The sequence below is a fragment of the Vanessa atalanta genome, chromosome 6 (genome assembly GCF_905147765.1).
Source record: "Vanessa atalanta chromosome 6, ilVanAtal1.2, whole genome shotgun sequence".
Classification (NCBI taxonomy): Eukaryota; Metazoa; Arthropoda; class Insecta; order Lepidoptera; family Nymphalidae; genus Vanessa; species Vanessa atalanta.
In genome coordinates, this window is record NC_061876.1 from 1464855 (window position 1) to 1484917 (window position 20063).

The following is a 20063-nucleotide window of genomic DNA, read 5'->3' on the forward strand; positions in this document are numbered from 1 at the left end:
TCGTGAACGAATAAAAAGTCATAAAATATCTTTTATTTATTATATTTTTTATGCAAATAGAGCGAAATCTGTCCAAAGACATGTTTACGTTCGACTTTCTAATTCGAATAAAACGTTCGAATTAAGTAAATAACTCAAGATTGAAACTACTAAAAAGAACCTAAAACAGTACCTGATTCAATAGTAATTCTTATACTGGGTGTTAAATGTCACCGATGTAAGCAATAAAACGAAGTACTTCAACTACTTCAAGGTCAAATTCTATGAAAGTCAATTAAAATGAATATACCTCACCTTGTATCGACGTAAGGATTATAAGTATACATTAGTTTTATACACAATTAATATGCTTACTATAAATCCATATATGATATTGAGATTCAATGAATGGCGTGACGTACCCGCCCCCGTACTATCCGCCATATGGTCTGTCAATGATACCCACGTTGGCATTAGAGATACTTAATTAAAATTAAAATATTCAATGCAGAGTAAACAGCAATTTCTATCTATAGCCTAGTATTTTCTATCCAAATAATAGTGGAAGTAAGAAAAAAGATAAACAAACCTAAGATTTACGTATTTCATGTGATTTGCTAATAACTCAGCTATATCGTGCACTACTAAGAGTTTATGATTAATATATCTTTATTTATAACACAACACTATTACACTTAACCACTTATTTCCACTTTAATTTTACTACCAAAATTCCGATAACAGTTTCGTCGTCGCTCAAAACGCCTTTCTTTCGCAAATCCATAGTTAATATCATAGCTTAAACAAGCTCTGGTCGAGAGCTTGTTTAAGCTATTGCTATGCTATAGCCTATTCCAGTGGAAGTAGGAAAAAAGAAAAACAAACCTTAGTATAATTATTCCATGTGATTTACTAATAACTCAGCTATATTGTGTATTATTAAGAGTTTATGATTAATATATCCTTCTTTATAAATCGCAATTATATCGCCACAATTTGCTGTCAAATGTTGTTTATTTGGCTTTTTTTCCTGTTATGGTTGGAATAGAGTAAACATGAAATTGAAGTATCCTTCTCAGGAGAAGTTTTGGCCTCTACTCCACCAAGCTGTTCCTACGTGTTGGAACTTAATCCGACACGAAGAGGGGAGCGATTCTATATATATATGTAAAAAACCATATAATATTTTTTAATGACATAAGAAGTGTCAATTAATTTAAATATTTATTTAAAACGTAGTGATAAACGTTTTTTTTTATTAATTAGTATTTTAGTTCAGTTAAGAGTGGAAAGGACAATTCCAGTTCTCTTTAAGGAAATAAATAAAGCATGAACATTGCAATTGTCGATTCTCTATTTTTTTTAGATGAATCAAATTGTTTAATGCTTGAAAAACCCACGACCTTATATATATTAGTAGAATTGTCGCCCTGGTATGCTTACAATGTTCTTCTGCACCACTGAGCCCGATATGAGAAAACTATTAAAAAATTAAAATAAATATTAGCTCAGGTTTTAAAATCGTATTTTTCGATTGAGGTTCAAGGTTTCTAACCACTGCATGCCAAGTCAATCGCTTTTGTAAAGCTGACAATTTATTTGATACGACGCATCACCCTAAAACCATGGAAAGTTTTAATGAAACTTTGTAAGAACAGCCTAACAACTCTACGATATTAGAAAAAAGATTACAGTTTATAAAATAATATTTCAATTACGAATCATAATACTTTTCAAAATACCGTTGAAGACTTTTAATTTACCGAAGTTAAAAAAAAGAGTAATTTTAACAATAAATGTATATTTCTTGCAAAAGGATTAGTCATATTTATTACGCCATTGCGACCACTTAAGATGAATAAAGTTTTCAAGAAATTCGTCATAAATATGGCCTCCAAAATCTCAGTACTTGCCGGTGTATTTGCATCATAGCTCGGAATATAATTGCATATGCAAAATTACTTATAAAACATTTTACACCACAAACAAGTTTCTTCGATCAATCAAGCAACGTATTTAATATTAGTGCAAAATTTTACGCTCGTTGCACACACGCACGCATGTCTGCACGTACAAGACCACACACACATGTACACACGCAGGACATTCCTATTCGAATAAGGTAATAAAGAATACATGAAGATCAAAGGACCACAGTTAAATACCCACATAATATTTTAATAAATAACATAGTATGACAAAACTACAGTCGTCAATACGTAGGTAAAACCCCAGCAATTGCGTGACAGACGACCGGTAACCAAGGCAAAACTCCTGTCCCCTCACAGGACGTTAACTTACCCTTCCATTAAAACGAATAAATATTCTAATAAAAAATGATACTGTTCCTTGTTTCATAAAATTTGATATACATCATTTTTGTTATAATACCATGTGTTTTATGTCTCCAAATTTAAATAATATTTAAATTATTGATTTACCTTGGAGTTGATCACATTTTTAAAATATCGTTATCGAATAAAATTACGGGTTCGTTTTTATGACTGCTGTTGTCAAAATGTTTAATTTAAAACATTATTGCAATGAGGTTTTTAATTTTAATCAATTTAAAATATAAATAACACTTTTAAGATCAGTACACAAGATGTAAATAAAGTTCTTATGAGGTATAGTGCCCAGAAGTTGATAACCAAAGAAATATTTATGCCATATTGCGACTCAAAGAATCACAATAAAAATTATAAATAAGTGTTAACAAAATAGTTTGTAATTTTATTTTATACATCTATACTATTATTATAAATAGATACGATTCGTATGTTCGTATGAAGGGGGCAATCTTCGTAACTAATAATCCAAAACAAAAATCGTTGGTACAACGCTACAATACTTGAGTGCTATAGGGAATAAATTAACTAACAGCATTATAATTTAATTCACTTTAAAATAAATAATAAATAAATATACATTATGGAAAATTAGAAGTAACGACGGTACCACAAACACCCAGACCCAGGAATACTAATGAACTTTTTCTACATCGAAGTTTCTCGGACTGGCGTACCCATGAAAACCTTTGTACACACTAGACCACGGAGGTGTCACTTTAAATAAATATTATGCGGTATGTCTATAATGTATAAATCACATGTACATGTTCACGTGTATATATTTTTTTTATTATAAACGAATAATGAAAGCTAAAATAGAATTTCCTTGCCTGATTTTCCACAAATTCCTTACGGTTCTGACAGATAACTTTAAAGTTACTTATAACATTAGCAGCCTGTAAATTTCCCACTGCTGGGCTAAGGCCTCCTCTCCCTTTTAGGAGATGGTTACTTATAACGATACAAGTCAATTTGTATAAAAATGTTATTTTAAAACCTTCAAATATCAAACATTATTTACAGTTTATTGTGATATAAGATAATAAAAACAACACTTGTTATCCTTTATTTTATATGCACACGTTCATTTCAAGATAAATATTAAAAAAAAAAAAAAACAAACAATTTGCTTAACTCAATTACAAATATGTAAACTCATTACGTATATCTAACATAAATAAATGATAAAGTTACAGTAATTGAAAACAGGTCTTTGAGGTCTTAACCCTCTGGACGAGTGATAATATTTACTCTTAGATAATTTTATACATAGTCTATTAGTCATATATTATATTATATTATATTATATGAATCATATCGTTATGTAAAATGTACTTTAGACATGGCTGTACAACAAGAAGCTCGTTACATAGAAAATTGGCCGTCAACCAAGGGATCCTTGCAAAAAAGGGTCTGCTCTAGCATGAGTCGACTATGTAGGTATTTAAAAAAACTACTGTTTTTTTTTTTTTTTAAACGGCGGTACTTTAGAAGAGTTTAACAAGAGCCTACTTGAATAAAAAAATATTTTTACCAATACTTTTATGTTTTGTGATAACCAATATGTATATTAAAAAAAATGTAAACGATTTTAAGGGATAAGTAGTAAGAATTAAAAGAGTTCCGTCAAAATGTGGCAATAAATAAAATATATCAGTTTATTCTGTGATTGCATTTCAAAGGACTTAAATGATAAAATGGCGGTCGCAAGGTTGTTAACATTAGTTACTTGACCTTTGACTTGAATGTTAATCAATTATTATATCATATACAAAATTATTTGCTTAAAATTGTTTATTAAACATTTAGTTTAATCTTATAATGGATTAATGATTTGTTTTTATAAATAACATTATAATATTAAATATATTTTAGAATAGGCGAGCAAACATTCGTTGGATAAATATACAAGAGTTTATACATACAATCACTACGTTGTTGATAGAAACACTCATTTAGTCGTAGGTATTCATTCAGAGGTAGGTTTTCATAGATTACTTTTCTATACATATATTATAAGTGTGAAAATAACTCTGTCTGTCTGTTACGATTTCACAGCCGAACCACTGAACCGATTTTTTTATAACTGACCCCAACTAACCTTAACTAGTAACTAATAAGACGTTGTTAAACTGGTCCTAGGGCTGTTACTGTTACTAGGACTTTGCAGGCTCGATGTAACTGTGTTCCAGTTTGAAGGGTAAATGTTTGGAGATATATACATAAGGAATACAACATCCTATCGTTATGATCCTAAGAGTAGCTTAGACTTCTTTCAGTGATATTATATATGGTATAAGACCAAGCACCAGGTATCCCTTTGCTCGGCATCATTAATCTTTGCTATCCCATAATAAATTACTTCTTTTTAAACTTTAGCAGCCTGTAAATTTTCCACTGCTGAGCTAAGGCCTCCTCTCCCTTTGGGGAGAAGGTTTGGAGCATATTCCACCATATTCCACTACGCAAAAAAAAAATTACCCGCTGAGTTTCTTTCGCCGGTTCTTCTCAAGTCAGGCTGTTCCTTTTTCCGAACTGGTGGTAGTGTTTAATTTGACTATCAATAAGTAAGTAATAATGCTTCTATATTGAACAAAGGAATTTGAGTTTGCTGCTCCAATGCGGGTTGGTGGAAATAATATAAATAAATTATATAAATCTTTAATTTAACTATCTCTTTAACACTGACTGTTAATCGTATATTATTAATATCAAAGCACCGTTTACAGACTATCAAACATTTCATAGCACGATTGTGTTTAAATAACAATTAAATTTCAATTTATGGAGCTTCCGTCACGTCACATCCGCGGCTGCTAGCTCATGAGCATACAAATGCTTGCACTCTGGCGCCATCTGGCGACCGACGCGGGTTTGTGTCCGGCGCATTGTTTTTTAAATGTCACTAGATATTGACTGACGGATATTAGGTGTCTTGCTTGCAAGCGGATACGCGTTGTGGTCTGCGAATTTTAAATGTAGATATTTAAGTGTGAAACGAACTTACGCAAGTCGATCAATGCGTTGTTTGTTCGCAGCGCAGCTCAGAATTATAGTTATGATAGTTTTATCTTAACAATACGAGAAGGAATATAAATAGTCTTCCTTGACGAAATATAAATCTGAACAGTAATAATTTACTAACACGTGATTCAGATCAAAATTACTAATACTATTAATATCATATAAAATGTATAAAATTGTTATCAAGCGGGTTATGATTAAGTACTATTTCAATAAATCGACTTATTCTGATATAAGAATATATTTTTAAACAAGCTAATAGCGTGATTCAGATCTTGAATGACAAAGAATCGATGACGGTGTAAATGAATGAGTATATAAACCCACACAGACTCACATCTCACCTGCCTCACCTTGACTCATCGCGTATGTCACCGTAACCTCTAAACGTGATGCCGTAACTACGGGCATATCCGCTATTTGGAAATACTGTATTAATCGACCGAGTAATACGGGCCGCCTGATAATAAGTTACCGCTGTCCATAGACACTAGCAGCGTATGAAGTTTTAACCATATCTTGCATAACCAATGTATGTATTTGTATGGCTGTATGGTACACTGGCTCACTCGCCCTTCAAACCGTAAAACAACAACAATTTGTTTAGTTTAGTGGTAACAATTTAGTGGTAGAAACAGAATTGAGAGATCGAAAATAGCGTTCTGTATTCGACGAGCATTTTAGGAACAAAGGATAACATTATTGCCGAACTGTCTTTTATTTAACTTTTCTATATTTGTATAAAGTTAATTTAAACAACTCAAACAGAAAAGAAAGAATGCAAGACGATAAAAGATGTTATCTAAAATGAGCGAAAAAACAAACAATTTAATAATTTTTGACTGTTAAACATTCCTATAATTTATATTGAAATAGAACTTTAAAGTAGAATTTAATTCTGATCGAACTATAAAATAAAAATATTCAAATTATTAATCTTCTTTATAATCTGTATATCATTAAAATCTCCATTATAAATTATGACGAAACCATGACGCAAATGTTGAACAAAGACGAAAGTTCTAAATAAATGTATCATAAAAAAAAAAACAAGTTGAACAACTGATCTTTTCCAGTGAAAGTAATATCCAGGGCGATATAGCGAAAGCGCTATCGATTTTAATAATCCTTTTATAAAGTGACGGGTTATATATATACTGTGACATTCACCAAAATCCAATATAACTGTTAAGATTAATCCAACAGACCAATTAAATCTGGTACATTATTAATCTATGTGATGAAATTTATTGGTTTTAAATTTGGAACAAGTAAAGCTATTTCAAAACAGAATCCTAAAGTTCCGGTTTGAAATGACGTTCGTCTCTTGAGTAAATGTCCCAACTAGAGGTTTGAGAAACAGAAAAAAAAATCGTACAGTATTAGTAAAATTTGAAGTATTTGTTCAAAACGTTTTTCGCAAAGATAAAAATAAATCACATGTTGTTAAATATTTATTCGTTAGACGGAAACCATTTAAGATAACTGTATTTTTATGTTCTTGAAATGATAAAACTCGATTATAAAGACAAAAAATTTTTAATATGAAATTTTAAAAAAATGTTTGATATATATTGAGCAAGAGATTAACTGTTGTGATGTAATATTTTATAAATATAAAATTAATTGGCAAATACTGGGACAGGCCAGACCAATAGCAGTTATTGTTTGATCTGTAAAGACATCCTCACAGTTGGTCTCTCCTGTCATTTCAGGTAGCCAACAAACGATTATAAGACTTGGGGGAAAAAGGGTGAACCTATGTTGGCGCACAAAATCAAAATATACTTAATTCGAGAAGGCTTTTACAAGCACTTTTAAAAAGTCATTTTACAGCACTATATTAAGCTACCGGTTCGCTTATATTTTCGGATTCTAATGAAATTTAAAAGTTTGCTGTAATGTCGAATATCTTGACAACTTTAGATTTTATTCTATACACGAAACTCACCGTAGAACATGAGCGTGAAATGTAAGAATGTGATAAGTGACATTGACTATATTGATTAGAAAATTTATACACGTATCAAGATGTATCACCGCGAGTCATTTGTTGACATTTAACAAGTGAGATACGAAGTGAATTCTTACAGAATCACACTGCTGACAAAAAATCATAATCAAAGGCAAGAAATAGTTACCGTTAATATGTTTGTAAGTGAAACTTTATTACGAATATCAATATTAATTTTCTAAAGTGGATATAATGTGTTTCCGTCAGCGCAGCCTCCGACATTCAATGCGATCGTTTGTTTAGAGAAACTAAGATAAATCGATTTTATCAGACCAATATCAATGGACTTCACAGTATTTGTTTAAAGTGAAGTTTCATTTTTCATAAAGTTATATAAATAAACAACACTTCTGTATCAGGAACGTACAATACAAATATACTTTGTTGTACATCAAAACAGGAGTTAAAAGGAAATCAAACGGAAAAGATAATTTGCAATAAAGAAAAATCGAAAACGCGTTTCACTCCTATACTATCATCTTTTACCTCACGATTTGTTTTATAAAATCTTGCAAGCAATTCTTCGTTTATATTTTTTTTCATTCAGTAGCAGATCTTAAGTTGTATTTTACTCTTATTAAAACTCCAATGCTCCACATTAAACTCAAATCGAGTAACAAAAGGTATACAAATTTCTCACTAATCCCTTAATATTTTTGGAAAGATAATATTTACTCAGAAACAACAGTTAACATTTTTATTCGTAAATATATGCCTGAATGGGTTATTTGCTTGTAGATAGCGCAAAAATCCCTAAAAAAGTATCATAAGGATAACTTTTGAATTATCTGTTAAAAATAGTCCAAGGTGCTAAATATTAAATCCACGTTTTACATAAAATCATTGATCTATATATTACAAAATTTAAAAGAATAAACTCGTTCATACACTTGACCTATATTCATTTAAAACATCAGTTCATTTTTAAATAACATATTTGACCTAAATTAGTTAAATATGAAATTGAACTATTATTCAACGTAAACGTAAAGCGAAAATACAGACAATAAGCAGGATCACCTTGCAGTGATATCATTTCGAGCTTAATCTTGCGTATGCGCATTTAGGTCAGGGAGACTGATTTGCGTAAGCGTTCCGAGAATTACCTCAACGAATGCGTAGGGAAAACTCTACATTGTTTTCTTACTTCGATCGCATTAAAGGAATCCGTTATATTCATTTTAATGGAACTTTAATAACGCTACAAAGTCGATTCTTCAAAATATATATAAATATTATAATACTCAATACAAGATTATATTAATGATAAAAAAGCTTGGACATAGTATTCTGTGATTGGAATAGCGGAAAGATAATTATTGAGTTACTTGCCGGTTCTTCTCGATAGAATCTACTTTTCGAACCGGTGGTGGCTTTACATTTAATTCAACACTAACATGACGATTCAAAAGTGCTTCTTTGAGCCTACTTGTATAAAAAATATTTTGATTTTGATTTGATTGATTATTAAGTAATATTTTAATAATTCTTCTATTATTGGCATGATACCAAATCAGCTTTTGTATTTCAGAGTGAGGAATATGTAATACCGTCATTCCGTTGGTTATAAATTATGTTACGTGAGTATACTGTTATTATTTTATTTGCGCAGAATCGAAATTTGATACGGGGCAGTAACCCTAACCGCTGTTGCTAACGGACAATGTTCTTACAAAACCGTCCAGGCAATTTTAGAATATTTTGACACGATCAGTTAAAATTTAAGAAGGTCCAAAAGCTTGTCAAAAATAATAAATAAATATATTTTTTTTATCGTATTATATATAAACATCAAGAATAATAAATAATTGCTTTTACTAAAATTGAATGATTATACGTATACGAAAAACTCAGCTAAATTAAATAAAAATTCCGGACGTATTGTTATATTATGCATTTCACGATTATACAACAAGTGTCAAGGCTGAGAGCGTATCAAATTTAATTTGAGAATTGTTATTACTATGTAGCGGCTGATAAGAAACATGCGCCCACGCAGATCGCTAAACAAACGCATTATAAATAGCCACTTGCTACGCTTGCATCACCACAAATATTCGACAGACATTACGCAGTACATTAAGATGTATGGAATTATTATAAATAGTTTAGTTTATATACGTAAAGAACAACGACGACTTACATTCCAGGTTAAAATAAATATATTATTTCTATAAATAGGTAAAGTGAAGTAACGGCGGCGATGTCTCAATGCTAAGTTAAGGCCTCTATTTTCTTTTTTGAAAACCTTTGGAGCCTATATCCCACCACGCAGCTCCATTGCGTGATTCCTACACCTTAGAGCACGAGATGATTATTCTAAACACAAATTAAACACATGAAAATCCAGTAACGTAATGTTAACGTGCTACTTTTGCGTCATCTCGGCTTTGAATAGATGTGTAAAAATAAAATTGAAATAAACAAAAAATACTCACAAAACCGTGAACACTATGTGTTCCGTTTTGAAGGGTGATTGGGTCAGTTCACAAAGGTCATAACATCTTAGTTCCCAAGGTTGGCGGCACATCAGTGATATTAGAAATGGTAAATATCTTACATCGCCAATGTGTATGTGCAGCAGACGACATACCATTTGTCCGTCCTCATACCGATAGTATTAAAAAAACATCTATTTATAGGTAAGATAAATAAAATTTATATTTAAAATCTAAATTTAGCTTCGCCTTAAATCTGCTAATTGGCATGAGTACTTTCAAGTTCAAAGTAATATCTAAATTGTTGTTAATGAGTACAATAACAGCGACTGTTAGAGAATTCAATGGCATATTAATATCGTAGCGTTTTGTAACAATTATGATATTGTTCGTGTTTTAGGAACTCCTTTTGCAGACCGAGCCGAGATGGCCCAGTGGTTAGAACGCGTGCATCTTAACCGATGATTTCGGGTTCAAACCCAGGCAAGTACCACTAAATTTTCATGTGCTTATTTGTGTTTATAATTCATCTCGTGCTCGGCGGTGAAGGAAAACATCGTGAGGAAACCTGCATGTGTCTAATTTCAAAGAAATTCTACCTGGCAAATAAAACCTCCAAAGAAACCTTAAGTGCCTTATGAACCGTTCTATTTTGATTTGACATGCATGTATATGACTATTAATTTCTGTATTTTGCACATTTTAATATAAAATGTTTGAGCCCTACAATTAGTCATTATTTAGCTAAGTTAACAATACAAACAAAATTTCATCATGTTTATTTCTCATCTCCTGTATAATACAAACGAAAGATTATTTACAATGTGATTAGTAAATTTATTACAAAATCGGACATGCAGTTGCCGTAAGTAAAGCTAGCAACTCGTGAGGTCGTCCGCGAGCGCCATATTGGTAATGAGGTCACGGGTACTGCGCCGGCGCAGACGTGCGCCTACATTTACACCGTGGGGTTACTTTCTAGAACATTTTTTTATATTATTTTTTAATCCCCGTTTTGTTCCCGTGCATTTTCCGGAATAAATAATTTACGTATATATTTAATACTATGAAAAAAAAAGTCGATTAGTTGCAACAATCACAAACAGACACATTTTAATACATATATAAAATTTTATTGTACATTTAAACCATTGATAAAATATACTTATTGACAAAAATAATGCAAAAAAATTTGTTATTCGATTTGATAATTAGTTTCGTTTATAAATATTAGCAGCAATCAATTAATAACTAATATTTATCATATTAACAAGAAACGCACTCTTTAATTACTTAGAAGTAAGTGCTCATTAAAAGCTCGTACTTATCTAATTAATCATTTTTATTCTGCCGTCTGATTATGTTATTTCCTAATCCTTATGTAACACTGTGTGTGACGAATCGATAGACGATTTCTTGTTAAAACTAATTCAAATAACAAAGGAATAAGTGGATAGTACACTTGTATACGCATACCTCGATATGAAGTATCATTTTAAATTTGTACTCATTATAACATACTTAATATGAATAATATTTCTTAAAAATGTATCAAATAGCGTGACTCGGATACATGGAAACACACCCAACCGGTTTTTTCGCACAAAAACTTAGGTGAACTGTCATTATATTTGTTCAATATAAATAGGTACCTATTAGGTATTTAATATCCTCCTACGTCGCGTGTCTTTGTACAGTTATAAAGACTCTTTTGTTAAACGTAGAGGTTCTAACTTGAATTGAAATCGAGCTCGTGAATTCGAAATTTAAACAAGAACTGACTGGATGCATTAATGTTAGTTATTGTAATAATTATTGTAGTCCCGCGGACTTTCTTCACGCTCATACACTAAATCTTTTACCTATTTAACGAAACTGGAGTCCATTTGGTGGTTTCTGAACGCATGTAGACGTTTAATAATGTTCTTTAATAGTGTTCTTTACGTTCGGCGAGTGATGCCAAGTACGATTATTTTACGGGATTTTCACTTTTTATAAAATAATCAATAAAAATATTACTATCATAATTGATGTCCCCCTGAACTTCAGTATGTACCCTGTCGGTCAGTAGAGGTATTCTTAACGGTGATAAATGCACAGTGCGCTTTATATTCCCTCACTCAATTGACGTGATTCAATAGATTACAGGAGCAGCACTAATCAACATGCTATCCAAGGCACGGCATATATACTGTAGCCTTCCAAACTTTAATCTGCCATTACCCAATCATCATCCTAGTTACAAAATAACTAAAGATTCGAACTCCAATTATAACGAAACTCATTGAAGGATTTAATAAATATGTCAAAACAAATGAAAAATGAGTTCTCGTTTCTTGCGCACGTCGAGATATCATTTAAAATTTATTTTAACTTTACGTCCGAAATTAAAGAAACCATTAATCACTTTACACGGCAATAATTTAAAGAGACCGTAAGATAGCAATGTCGCGGGTTATCCTTATCAAGAGGTATGCGCGAACGACGCACAAGATAGCGTTTTATTTCGAAATGATATTTTTTGCGACTACCACACTTATTTACATATACAAATACTGTTTCAAAACCGTTTGAGGCTTTCGACTGTCTTTTATCTCTAGGATTTTATATGTATTTTCAACGATTGTAATACATTTAACTAATAATCTTTAATAAGAGGAAAATGAGAATTCTTGTTTTTTTGTTTTAAAGGCTTAATTATTAAATAAGTACGTTTAGATCGGATTTAAATATTTAAGCTGCATTAGTCTTATCTACTACTAAAAAAATATTTTTTTTTTGTATTATCTGTGCATTACTACGGAAATGAGTCAACTTATATTCCAAATGTTTTATAATTATTTTCCTTTAACTATTTAAACACGCGATATATTCTACACACATTTAAATACATACTACACATACACACATAAAATTTAATGACGAAAAACAAAAGCATTCCTGAAGCATAATTACTAATAAATCTTAATATCCTATGTACACGCTAACGTCACTGACAACATTTGATAACATTGTTTTGACAAAAGGATAATTTGGACGATCCGGAGGGACAACGACCCCTGATAACGAAGATTAGAAAGTTATTTGTGCTTCAATATCATAATTAACAAAGCGTTGTTTGAAGCAAATATATTAGTTAAATTCAATTTACTTGATAGCGAGTTGAAGAGGCGCAGATGTTTTTATAGTTGATTAATTAAGGTTTAAGTCCTGGCAACATTGAGTGTATTTTTTTACCGGAATTACGGCAACATGCTGGAATAAACTACAAAATTTACTCTTTTAAACGAGATCTATGCATAATAGTGGGAGATTTACGGGCTATTTTTAAAAAAGCAAATTTTGTAAAACTGCTGTTTTCTGAAGGTATTTTCTGAAACAGTAAACAGTATAAAAATTTAGGTCATGGTATGGTATGGTCTTTTTTTCTCTAGGTTTCTATTCTATTTTAAAATGGAATTATAATTACGATTAGTTTCAATGGAAGAAACGTTACTCCACATTAGAATCGCTAAGTAAAACCAGGCATAAATCACACAACACTCTTAAACCTACATTTGGACAGTTCGACATCAATAAATGATCGATAAAAAACCCATCTGACCGCAGCCGTAAACGTCCAAAGTCATTACTTATCTTTACCATTAATAGCATGAAGGGACTTGCTTCATAGAGTAAGCGACTAATGACACGTCGACGGATTCAAATGTTATTAACAACTTATACGTAATGTAAACGAAACCAATCATAAATCAAGCGAGAAGCGACGTCTCACCCTTACAAACAAAAATAGCCCCGTTCACGAGTGAATTAAGTAAAAAAAAAGTTAAAAAGGGCGCGACGTCGGCGCGCGCGCATGTGCTGAACATGTGACGCCTGCCATGTTTCCGGTTCCAGAATCGAAATTTTTGCGTCCCATTGTCTGGACTCATGGGGGTGTCAATTTTAAATGAAGAAAAACAATGCCTTGACCATAAACGTTACTAGCATGAAATGAACTTTGTAAAGCGGTATACACATGGTGTTCTTAGAAATGTTAATGTTTTAGCTATAATTAATTTATCAGTGTATTAAAATTCATTGGATCATATAACGGAGTTAATTAGATCATTACACGGCGCTACTGGTGTTCGATATGAAATCAATATTCATTTACGTTTTTTGTACTTTCAATAAAATACATACATAAATTATAAAGTTTGTTTTATGAATTATAAAAACAACAGAAATCATTATTTAATGTCTGACCCAATTGACATCTATATTAACTTATTATTATTGAATTCATTAAATACTTCGATGTTTTTTGTCGTTATACAGTTTCAAATAAGCGCATAATAATCACGACGAGACTGTCTGTATATTCAATTTTTAATAATTTGACAAAAATTAATGACGAGAATATGAAAGCATTATCATTCGTTTATCCTTGACCTATTTATAAATTAAAAAATAATAAGTAATTCTCGTAGACAAACAACATAACATGCCTCACGACAGTGTTCGCATATACAAGGCTATTCTCTTGTAAAGGAGGATTTTGTATAACGACACCACTCTGATATACCGCGGGTTGAATAAAAATTAGTCAAAGTTTAATTCGACATGTGCATATTTCTTCTCAATTATAAGAGATAAGATGAATTACAAAGATAAAATCAAAACGAATAGGTTATACTTTTCGTAATCACGTTTTGTAATCACGACCTTAACTCTTAACAAATAACATAAATAAAAAGAACAATTAAAAATTTAATTATGTTCGTGCAATTATAACATACTCCTGAACCAAATTGAAGGAGTTAATTCAGATATTAAATAAACCCCTGGGGCCAAACTTGTAACTATACTTCAGAAGTAAATGACGAAGTATTGAGTTAATGTAGTCACAGACACATTTAATACTAAATATGTAGTTTCAATGTATTTGTACAGTTGTAAAACAAATGGATATAATTATACAATTGTTGTGTACGTGTATGTAACGAATATCGGCTTTGTCATAACTTGTAAATGTAGAAACTTGCTAGAATTTTAATGTAATAAATTATTTAATAGCGGTTTATTATAACCTAAGCCCTAGTACATAAAGTTCTATGTTTTAGGGCGATAACAAATTTTAACAAAATTGTTCTTTGTAAATTAACTACGTATTTATATGCGATTTATTAATAATCGTATCCGTAATAATGAAAGTATCGGTTTCGAAAAATTAAATTACGAAAATTACATTTAAAACATTAATTAATTAAATAATAGCAATGATCTTAAGAAGTTTAATTATAATGAACATAACCTGATTAGCGCGCGTCGAAATACGTTATATATTACGAATAGTTTAAATGGTCGAACTCTGCTCAAAATCTTCTATCCAACATACAAACAAGATAAAAAAAACTCTACAATTTTTCGCTCCTGGCAAAACGACTGTACGTGATTTCGAAGTAGTAGCCAATTTCCAAGCTCCGAGCCGTTAAGGAGATTTATTTTGCCTTACCCAGAGTTCGATTACAGGATATTGGAATCTGCAGCTTCATCATCTAGCGATTGGTAACATCAGTAAGCCAGTACATGTGACTACATCCCCGAACATTGTACAAACCTACTGAATTTAAATCCTTGTTTACGCTTAATTCACATATCAAGTGTTAATTTACATTCAAGCAATCAAATAAACTAACAGCCCATTTTTAGTCCTTAGACCCCGTAGCTTTTTAGAAAAGTACAAAATTAGAATCATATATAAATAATGCAATTATATTATACAAAAATCTGAAGAAACTGACCGTTTATAATATTCTTATTTTGTCATAGATTTTATTTTTCTTACAAAAGTAACTACAATTATAGTTTTTGATACTTAAATAAAAATTAGTTCTCAAGCTTGTATTGTGCAAAATAAAAGACCTCTCACTACGCTACGGTAGCGAAGATACAAAATGTCACAGTGACTTTTGGTAGGTAGTTCGTCGAACCCTGAACTGTGCTGTACTGTGTGTGCTAAATAGTTATAATAAAGCTGATTAAATAGTAGCGACGCTATTCTGTCAGTGTTGCTTGCATACTAAATAACTTAACCTGCTTTTAAAATGGACATTTAAGAATTGTATTTCATTTTATTTTCCATACTACATACCGGTAGCTACTGTATGTACGATTATTAGTGCAAAATACTGAGATAGACGGGTATAAAAAAATTTGACGTTTTTTCCTAATACCTACTCTCTACTGTTTAAGGAGTAGGCATGCCATAACTTTTAAAACATTAACATCTAAATTTACACCAACTAACTTCTCAGCTATTTTAAATTGAAACTTATATTATATCACCTTACATTAACTTGATTTATTATATTTAATCCCATCCTGTTTTTGCACAGTCTTTCTTTATTACCAAATAGAATTCGTTTAAGCATTAATTTAAAGCATATAATTTAAGTTTATACCGCCCTCAGACTGAGATTGTGTTACGCATTCAATTTAACATAATAAAATAAATTGTATATTATATTATTATGTTCAAAGATATAAATAATTAACAAAGTCAACCTTGAATTATAATCTTAGATCAACAGAAAACTAATAGTCTAGGAAATATAGATATCATTATACTATTTGGTCTAAGAATATACATTAGTTATAACTTATAAACGAACTGGTCGTCGAATGAGGCCTGTCTGATGAACCGAGACGAGGAACATCAAAGGAACACTGTCGTCGATCTTGAATATCAATTATGATGAACTCGATTACAAACCTTGTTGCTTGTTCGTTCTCGCCTAACATGCATATTACTGATGCAATTTTCGATCATACCTTAATAATGGAAATTCGTGTACACGATTTTGGTCCCTAGATTTCGGTAATAAAAAATACTTTCGTATTTAATTATGATAAGTCTGGCGAGCGTTGTGTTGTCTGCGATTCAATTGAAAGCGTGCTAAAAATCGCACTTATGAACTTCTTGAACGATGATGTCATTTTGAGATAAACTCCAACTCCGTCGGCACACAACCTTCACAATTACCATTTATATTTCCACGTCGAGAATAAAACATTAAATTTTAATCTCAAGGATTTATGTATTCTTAAATAATGTTATGTTTTTATTTTTTCGCGTCTTCCGCTTCAATGGAACGAGAGGCAGTCAATGAATCATTACAAAGAATGCATGAGTTTTCTTAGCCGGACGAAATTGTCAAATGTTTTTGTTAACTTTTTACCGAATAGTCTCTCAATAAAATACAATATAATGAAATTAATGCTTATGCGAAGTTAAAATGTCTCAAATTAATATTTAAAAATACTTACATTTTTCTATCACCGTCGACGTGTGACTGGACGGTAAATCCAAACATAGATTGATAATTTCCTGTATAAACTACCCTAGAAGGGATGTCCACATTGAACCCTAGGGCGCCCGCCCAAGCGCATAGAAAAACGCACAAAAATAAAGCCATTTTAAAATTATAAAACACGTGAGTCACAGCACTACACAACGAAAATATATATATATAGCACACTATACTTAGTTATTTAAATAAATTATATAATTCGTCCTCATGATTCGTTTCGACTACGAGTTCGTGATCGGAAATATATTGCGACCGACGACACGTGTACTACATACGGCGGTCGGCACAACACTGACGCAAGGCCGCGCGAACCCGACTCGCGACTCGCGAGTGAGGTAATCCCGTAGAAAATAAGTTCGGAAAATGTTTCACGTACGACGGCCGTCGTTTCGCGCGTTTTTTCTCAGAAGATGAGTGTATGTTTTGAAACATGATTATTTTGGGTGACGACTATTTGACTCATTTCTCGAAGTGTGCGACCTTACAGTATCGCGTTTACTTAATTACAACGAATTTATTATTATTTAATATTCCTAGAAAATAAAACGACTAATTAAGCACAAGCCCTTGAATAACTTTGGGAATTAATGAGGACATTTGTTAACACTAATGTGATTATTTTTTTAATTCTTAGAATATTAAAATTATTTCTATTATAATATTAAAATTATACCATTATACCTTTTCGACATTTTCACTTTTTCTTTTGGCGCAACGCTGAAAAGTTGAATTATCTACCAGCACACGTGTTCCTCCTCTTATAACCTAGGTTCTTTCAAACGAGTTGTGAAGAGGCATTTTGCGAGCTGACATGGCGAGAGCGACTAGTGCAGTTCATTCTTCCTGACTGTAATGACCGCCTTCGCGTTTGGACTCCACTACCACTTACCACTCATATAACCTACCCAGATAATATTAAAAAAAAAGTTTTATTTACGTGTATTTATGTGTATTAATTATATAAGAACAAGTTATTTCTTTTTTATATGAAATCTTCATTATAATGCTCGATGCATAAAATCCTAACCTTTACTTAGAGTATTATGTAATTAATTTAAAAAAAAAAACTAGGACCATAAGAGAAAACTGCACGCTCTCTGTGAAGCATCTAAAATCTAAATATTTAATTACCATTACGTGTGTAAAAAGGTAATTAAATATTTTTTAAAGCGATCTATTTGAGAGTCTACATAGATCCTTATTCTACACGTGTCAAGACATAACCGGTAGCTAATATTATATCAATTAAAATTAAAGTCGTAACCTGATCAAAAATATTGGTTAAAAAAAAATTATATCCTAATCCATCCCTATTGGTCGTCATATTTTTTCCGATAACTTCAACAATCATATTTTAGCCAATTTACACAAAATTTTAATGAATTATACACCTAAACCTTTCTCATTTATCATTCCGTATATTAGTGAAAACTGTAAAAAAAATCTGTGGGGCAATTTTTGAAGTTTTTAATAGCACTATATTTTTTAATATGTAGAGATTAATTATTCATAATTGGAACACTAAAATTATTTCATAACGATCAATTATTAAAATTAGGGTTTAGCGACGAGTATATAACTCCAAATCAATAAATAAAAGCATCAATAAACATTTAGTACAAATAATATTTATTGGTACAATAATAACATGCCGCGTATAAAATATTTAATATACATAAATACCATTAAGAATACTGCATTACTAACAAAACTACATTACAATTTTATATATTGTAACTTAAATCTTTGCCATCAATTAACTTTTAAAAAACACATTGAAGGTTGGATATACATGATTTTTTCATAAATTAATCGGGTTTCCACACGATGCTTCTCACCTGCGTAGACCCAAAAGTACTTTAGCACTTACAAAAATAAGCTTTACTCAAATAATTACATTTAAAAGTTCATTAAACAAAAATTGTTTACTAACATGATAACATAGAATTATTAATAAATAAAAACATGTTATTGAAATTACTTTTCAGTTGTTCATAACTAAATCATTAGGAAATTTAATTTTGTAAATTAATCACATATTTTTATTTGACCAATTATGATAAACTCAATTATTTACTACCAAACTACCTTGTCATAAGTTATACAGATTGTAACCCCAATATTAGTGCTGATTTTGATGTAGACTATCTCTAAATTGATCGAATTAGACGGTATTAAAGACTATCGCTATCTCTTTTCGATGTACGGGTTTAAACAGGATAGGAAGTATTTTAGCCTTATCAGTTTATCTTAGTACATTATGCATAGCATAAGTATGGAAATAGATTTCAACGGACTACAACAATTATCTTTTTTGTTACAAACAGATATATCTACGTTTAGTTGACAATAAATTTAATAAACACTCCTAACAGCCTCTATTTATTTAAATCACTTATTACATATATTTTGGAATGATTTTATTTTTTTTATTTTTCTAAGCTTTTATCACCCCATTAAATATAAATGAATTTATTCATTGCTTTTAATAGACAATATCATTGTATAATTATTAAACATATATTTCGTTTATATTATATATCAATATATGTCGTGGTTCATTTTATTCATATTTCTGAATCACGCTATCCTTTGTCAAAGGAAATTATATAAGACTCGGAATACAAGTTAATAAACTGTCTTTGTCTTGGGAACGAGTGGTGTTTTATTCATGTTCCTTCGAGCCGGATATGAACCAGCGACCTATGGATACAGTCCACCGCTCTACCAACTGAGCTATCGAAGTGTTTAAGTAAAATTATTAAACAATCATACTTAAACACTTTTTCTTCGTTTAGTGTTGCTATATTTAATAATAAAAACTGTCTTTAACGAAATCGTTTAAAATTTAGTAATAAATTGTCTTTTTCATTTTAAACATCTTTAAAATTAAACGTAGTGT

General features: G+C 30.9%; 1 protein-coding gene and 1 non-coding gene across 5 annotated transcripts in view; both read right to left on the reverse strand.

Moving 5' to 3' along the window:
* The window catches only part of LOC125064952 (integrin alpha-PS2), a 101233-nt gene extending 83753 nt beyond the window's left edge, over positions 1-17480 (reverse strand). For 3 of the 4 annotated variants that reach the window (XM_047672283.1, XM_047672282.1, XM_047672280.1), the window contains exon 1: positions 17118-17480. In XM_047672283.1, coding sequence (XP_047528239.1) covers positions 17118-17266 — 149 coding nt within the window. In that variant the 5' untranslated portion in view covers positions 17267-17480. The remainder of the gene's footprint in view (positions 1-17117) is intronic. The other variant, XM_047672281.1, reaches the window with a different exon arrangement.
* Positions 17481-19836: 2356 nt separating this feature from the next.
* On the reverse strand, positions 19837-19907 carry Trnat-ugu. Its single transcript has one exon. It is a non-coding gene; the product is annotated as a tRNA-Thr (tRNA).
* Between the last annotated feature and the right edge of the window lie 156 nt (positions 19908-20063).